The sequence below is a fragment of the Mustela putorius genome, unplaced genomic scaffold (genome assembly GCF_011764305.1).
Source record: "Mustela putorius furo isolate JIRA1106 unplaced genomic scaffold, ASM1176430v1.1 tig00000127_pilon_pilon_pilon, whole genome shotgun sequence".
In the NCBI taxonomy this organism is placed as follows: domain Eukaryota; kingdom Metazoa; phylum Chordata; class Mammalia; order Carnivora; family Mustelidae; genus Mustela; species Mustela putorius.
In genome coordinates this window covers 3122326-3128480 of record NW_025421288.1, presented here as the reverse complement: position 1 = coordinate 3128480, position 6155 = coordinate 3122326, and the positions used below count along the sequence as shown (strand labels likewise).

The 6155-nt window shown below is 35.9% G+C and overlaps 1 protein-coding gene across 1 annotated transcript; it reads right to left on the bottom strand.

Annotated features, from left to right (window-relative positions):
- Positions 1–887: 887 nt before the first annotated feature.
- LOC101675630 (olfactory receptor 8J2-like) lies at positions 888–1835 on the bottom strand. The gene has a single exon (XM_004781665.2). It carries the CDS (start codon positions 1833–1835, stop codon positions 888–890), a length of 948 nt encoding a protein of 315 aa, XP_004781722.2.
- Between the last annotated feature and the right edge of the window lie 4320 nt (positions 1836–6155).

Below are 6155 nucleotides of genomic sequence, written 5' to 3'. Positions count from 1 at the left end.
AATGACAAGTAACATTTATGTATATATCATATTTATTTATTTATTGGCTATACTGCCTTTGAGACTTGGTGTCACTTTGAGGGCAATGACTTTTTTTCTTTCATTTTCTAATATTTTCCTCCAAAACACTACACAAAAATTCTAAAAGAAGTATTATTTGCTGTTATGTTTTTATACCACAGATGATTACCTCCACACAATGTTAAGGAGGAAAAGAAGATTGGAGATTATTAATTTTATATCATATTGAGATAAATATCAACAGTGGAGTCCCCTTTCATACATTTTCTTCTGTTTTGTCACATGGCCTATTTCCATGTAAATCTAAGCATTTCTGTTTAGTCTTCATTTTCTCCTGAACAGAAATGATATAAATATGATAAAAATGATATAAATATGTCACGTACAAGATAAAAATGGATTCTAAAAGGTTAAGAAATTGAAAGATAAAATAAATGAAAGTAAAATAAAACTTCTATCAGTTGAACAAAACAGATTTGTGGCAAGTAAGATGACCTGACTCAACTACACTGTAAGAAATGTTTCTCTGATACCTTCTTCAGCTCTCGGACTTCCTCTTTCATGGCTAGAAATTATAAAAACCCAGTAGTGAGTTGTGTTGCACCTTAAAATGTATTTATTTTGGAATTATTGCTTACTACTTAAGTGAGCTGAGAGTCAACACATATTAAATAAATATACTTTCTTTGGTCAACTAATACATCTTTCTATTAGCAAAAATTATTTGAGGTTGCAAAAGAAAGCATTAAGATTTTCTTATTGAAATCCATGGAATTTTTAGCTATTTATTACATCTGTATTTAATAGAGATGAGCTTTTCAGGAGTAAATACAAACCCTTAAATGAAGACTCTTGTAGTTTTAAATTTACATCAATTTGGAAGCCTGCCACGGGTTATTTAGCAATCTCTTCAAAGCATCCTTTACATCTTTATTCCTTAGGCTGTAGATGAGGGGATTCAGCATTGGTATCACCAGGGTATAGAAGACAGAGGTCATTTTATCAGTACGTAAGGAGAGGTTGGACCTTGGCTGCAAATACATGAAGAAAAGGGTCCCATAGAACACAGTGACAGCCATCATGTGAGAGGCACAGGTGGAAAAGGCTTTTCGTCGGCCCTCTGAAGAATGGATCCTCAAAATGGCAAGGACAATGTTGAAGTACGATGTTAGAACAATACTTATAGAGAAAAATAAGTTGGTCCCTGCAGAGGTAAACACTATTGTTTCTGGGATGTAGGTATCAGAACAGGACAATGCCAACAAAGGGACAGTATCACAATAAAAATGGTTGATGACATTGGAAGAACAGTATGACATGGAGAATACACTGGAGGAGACAGTCAGTGCTGTGGTCAGACTGTAGAGGTAAGTGAGGGACACCAGCAGTAAGCATATCTGTGGAGAGACCACCACCATGTAGAGCAGGGGCTTGCAAATAGCCACATAGCGGTCATGAGCCATTGTAGCCAGCATGAAAGTCTCACCAATAATGAAAACTAGGAACCCACCCAGCTGGGCTGCACATCCATAGTAGGATATGGTTTTCTTTGTAACCAAGAAGTTTACCAGCATTTTGGGGGCAATGACAGTAGAATCACCAAGATTGATGATAGCCAAGTGCCTGAGGAAGAAGTACATGGGCGTTTGGAGCTGAGAGTCAACACTGGTGAGGGTGATGATGCCCAGGTTCCCTGCCATGGTCAGCCCATAGATCAGCAGGAAAACAAAGAAGAGTGGAATCTGGAGGTCTGGGCGATCTGAGACTCCTATGAGAATGAACTCAGTCACCTGGGTGAGATTTTCTGAGGCCATTTATTTTGTTGTTCTCATCCTCTATGGGAAAATGAAAGTGAAGTAATAGATGGTAGGTAAATTTTTCTGGAAGATGAAAGATTGTAAACCATTTTATTTAAGTGGGATTATTTCTGTTCATAATTAAAGGTATCAGTTTTATTTGTATTTCTCCCATTCCTTTAAAAATATTCAGAAATATAAACTTTGTAGATACCGATTTCATGTTGTTAGAACTGCTGTACCAAGCTATTAATTTTTCACTTCTGTGTTGGATATAATTCATATTCATTGAATATATATTAATATACTTTAGTGTATGTATTAATATTTATATGTATATTTTAAACATAGTAATTATAATATTGCATGAATATATATTTACGTATATGCAAACATGCTTCCGTATATGTATTCAATGACAAAAGATAGCTATGGAGAAGTTGTTGAGCCAGAGTGACTTCCAGTGACTTTCAGTTATTTTTTTCCTTAGACGCCACTAACTTTCTCTTTGGCCTATAACCTGTCATCAACCTTGGAAATTTTATATTTCTGTCCAAAATACTTTGTGTATGCTAGGTTTTCCTTCACTCTTTCTACTATCACTTTCTATCTAATGATCAGTGCTGCTTCAGCTGTCCACCAACCGACTACAAATCAGTAGTCTTGTTTCTTAGTGTCAATAAGAAACTGATTTTTTTTTTTTTTAACTTACTCACATTTCCTTTCTTCTGCCAAATGAACTCTCCTTTCTACCACTCCAACCTCTACTTGCTCAGATGCTGCTTTATCCTGGCTTTCTGGCAGCTCGCTCTTTTTTTTCTTTCTTTCGCTCTCTCTCTTTCTTTCTCCCTCCCTTCTTTTCTTTTCCTACCTTCCTTCCCTCCTTTCTTTTTTCCTTTCTTTTCTTTTTCTTCTTACTCTCTCTTTTTTCCCAGTTTGTACTTATTTCTTTTAAAATGTTTAAAACCTATTTTCACGTTTCACAAAATATTACTTGTAGGTTTGATTTCCTCACGTTTGATCACGTTGTGTTCTTTGTGCAGAGAACTCTAAGGTGAAGAGTGTAGTGTACTCTGGGCCCAGGACTATGCTAGCCATTTCAGAATAATTATCTCATTATTCAGCAAAAGTGTCCTAGAAGGTGGATGTAGTTATCTTTATGTCTGATTGAACAGTTGAGGCTCAATGAGTCTAAGTCATGTGAAGAATCTATCTAGGATATTGGTGAATGGTATGGCTTTATGGTTTTGCTTTAATTTATGTGTTTTGTTTGCTTGTTTGTTTGGCCACTTGGTTGGTTGGGTGTTAGGCCACCAGTTACTAGCTGTGTGATTTTTATTAAGTATATCCTTGTGTTGTATGAATGTATTGAGATACTAGGCAAGCAAGTATTATTAGTACAGAGTTTGTTAACAATGAATGCAGAATAATTGGCACTATCTGTTCTTGTTATTAGCATGTTTTAAATGATTTTTCTAGTGTTTCCTGTTTGTGTCCCAGTGACCCATTCCTCATTCTACCCCATTGGGGAGCTTCATAGTTGAAATGGGAATAGTAAGTGAATCATAATTTTGTGTATCTAGGCCAACTGGGACATGTGATTTCTAGCTACATATGTAACAAATAAATCGGGCTGTGTTCCCCTGCAAACTAATTCTTTCTTAAATCTGTGGTGTTTGTTTAATCAAAGATATTTTATTTTTTTTTTATTTTTTTTTTTTTTTAAGATTTTATTTATTTACTTGAGAGAGAGACAGTGAGAGAGAGTATGAGCGAGGAGAAGGTCAGAGAGCGAAGCAGACTCCCCATGAGCTGGGAGCCCGATGTGGGACTCGATCCCGGGACTCCGGGATCATGACCTGAGCTGAAGGCAGTCGTCCAACCAACTGAGCCACCCAGGCGTCCCAATCAAAGATATTTTAGTACCTACATTAGGTATGTCTAGTCAGGTTATACAACTGTGTTGCAGTAGATATCTCATATCTCTTTTCACTTACCACCACATCTGAAAAGAAATGCATAGGTAAACTTCTGGTGGAAAACACAGTGGCAACACTCACTTTAAACAAAACATTTCCTGTTAAACAAAACATTTTAATTTGACTGAAACTGAAACAGTGAGTGTTTCAGTTCATTTCACTGAACATGAAAGCAGTTCTGCTTTACTCTGAGATATAATACACTCAGTAACTTTATCCTTAATTTAGCAAAGTAAAAACAAAACAAGACAGAACAAAACAACAATAGCCAAAATCTTCGATTGTGGATGTGAATTCATGCAGTTAGCTTCAAAGAGATATATTTGTATATATAATTACCTGTTATTAATTGCTTCTTCTAAATAAATAGTACTAATGGCAAAGCTAGGATTGCTTTTTTGTCTTTTGAAAGTCTTTTGAATTAAAGTATTTTTCTCTTGTTTCTTCAGAAAGTTTTCGGATTTGTTTCTGATGAAGTTATGTCAGATTTTTACATATATTTTTTCAAGTTTGTTTTTGAAAAGAAATATAAGTCTACCAAAATGCTAACATGTCAAGGAAAGAACTTAAAAAAAATGTACCTAATATTCATCATTTATATTACTATTTGGCCAAGAAACCATACTGAAAATGTTTTAAATAGCTACTGAAATGATTTCAAGAAATATTCTATTGGTCTCTAACTATACAATTTGTCTTAAACTTATTTACACCTGAGTTGTGTAAATGTGACCAGCTGAACCTCGACAGAAGCTGTCAGTGTCCACCAGCATCTGAAAGCCTGCCAGCTGGCATCAGGGAACCTTTCCATCATAGGGTTTGTCACCCTGGACAATGTGAACATCAGGGAGGGGAGAAACTTCTTTTTCTTGATGTTAAACAATTTAAAGGGTCTGTCTTGGAGAAGAAATCAGATATTTCAAATCACTTAAGATTCCCATTCAGTAGAGAGTGCTTTCAAAAATATCAGTATGCCAGCTCTAAAGCAGAAACATTCCTCTTTATCCTAAAGTAAAATAGAATCTTCGTTGTTCTGTGGAAATGCTCACACTGTCTAATTTATCAGCAGGGATGTTGGGGACCACGCTTTGAGTCATTTCTCTGTCCCTTTCACTTAGCATTCAGAGAACAGAGATTTAAGTCTTCAGAAGAGAACGGAAAAGATATTTCAGTCCTGAGTCTGATTTGAATCCATAAAGCTCCCAAGGTACATGGTCTTCACATCCAAGATGAGTACTAATTACATGGTTGGGGTGAACCTACCTGTCCAGAGATCTGCTGAGACCCACTGTGAAGGTTCTGCAGGAGGCACGCTGAAGAAATTTACCTGTGTCTGAAGTTTCTGAGGAGCAGCACACTAAAATAAGCTCACTCATAGGTTCAGTCCTTACACATGAAAACAGGAATTCCCAGATAAAGTTCTGGTTCCTCAGGGAAAGAAAGACCAATTATGCAAGTCTCCACACAGGAATTGCACCCAGAGAGTGAAAATGTGGGACCAGCTTAGGCATTTGTTTAGATGATCCTATTGAGTAACAATCTCGTGCAATGATTCCACCCTTTGGGTGTTTGTTTCTTTTGAATTGTCCCCTGTGGTGGTTGGGAAGTGTGGCTGCTGGCCCTGGGGTGGAGAAAATCCAACAGTTGGAAAGCCCAGGATTGTGGCGCCAGTGTTCCATTTTACTGTGCATGTTGGGAATAGAGCTGAAGGCAAAGGCTCCATTCTAGTCAAGAACAAGACCTGGTGTAGTTGCCATAATAGTCATTCAAAATGTTTATGGTAATAAGAAGACTAAATTTCAGTCATTCTGGAGACTTTTAGAAGGTATCCTTCAAATGCCTAGTCCTAATTCTGGTTTTTAATTAAAATTATTTGATGGAAAATGCATTTTTTGTATAATCTGTGATATTTCCCCACACATGTATAAGTACTGTAATTAAATATTGATAACATTTTACTTTATTTCTTGTGTGGGATTTTCTAGTCTGTTATCTTTTTAAGTGAAAAAGGTATGTCTAAATAGTTTGTCTTTGTATTAATAACTTCCAAATTACTACCCAAGAAAGAGTAGGTGTTAAAAGATATTTGCTGACTTACTGACTGATGGAATGAATGATGAGTAAGTGAATGACTGAATATAATATCCACCTTAAAATTCTGAAATAAAATATGAGGTTTTGATTTCAGCTCCAGCATCTATCTTTAATATGATATTAACTCATAAAGAAACAGTGATAACCTGCATAATGTTCTGTAGAATATTCACTACTTTAGGGCAGGACACTTCATCTCAGTGTTTCTAATATCTAGCACAGGTATAGCCCATTCTAGGTTCTACCTTTTTTTTTTTTTTTTTTT

Excerpts from the sequence above, each read along its gene's own strand:
- LOC101675630 (XM_004781665.2), bottom strand. The coding sequence starts at position 1,835 with ATGGCCTCAGAAAATCTCACCCAGGTGACTGAGTTCATTCTCATAGGA.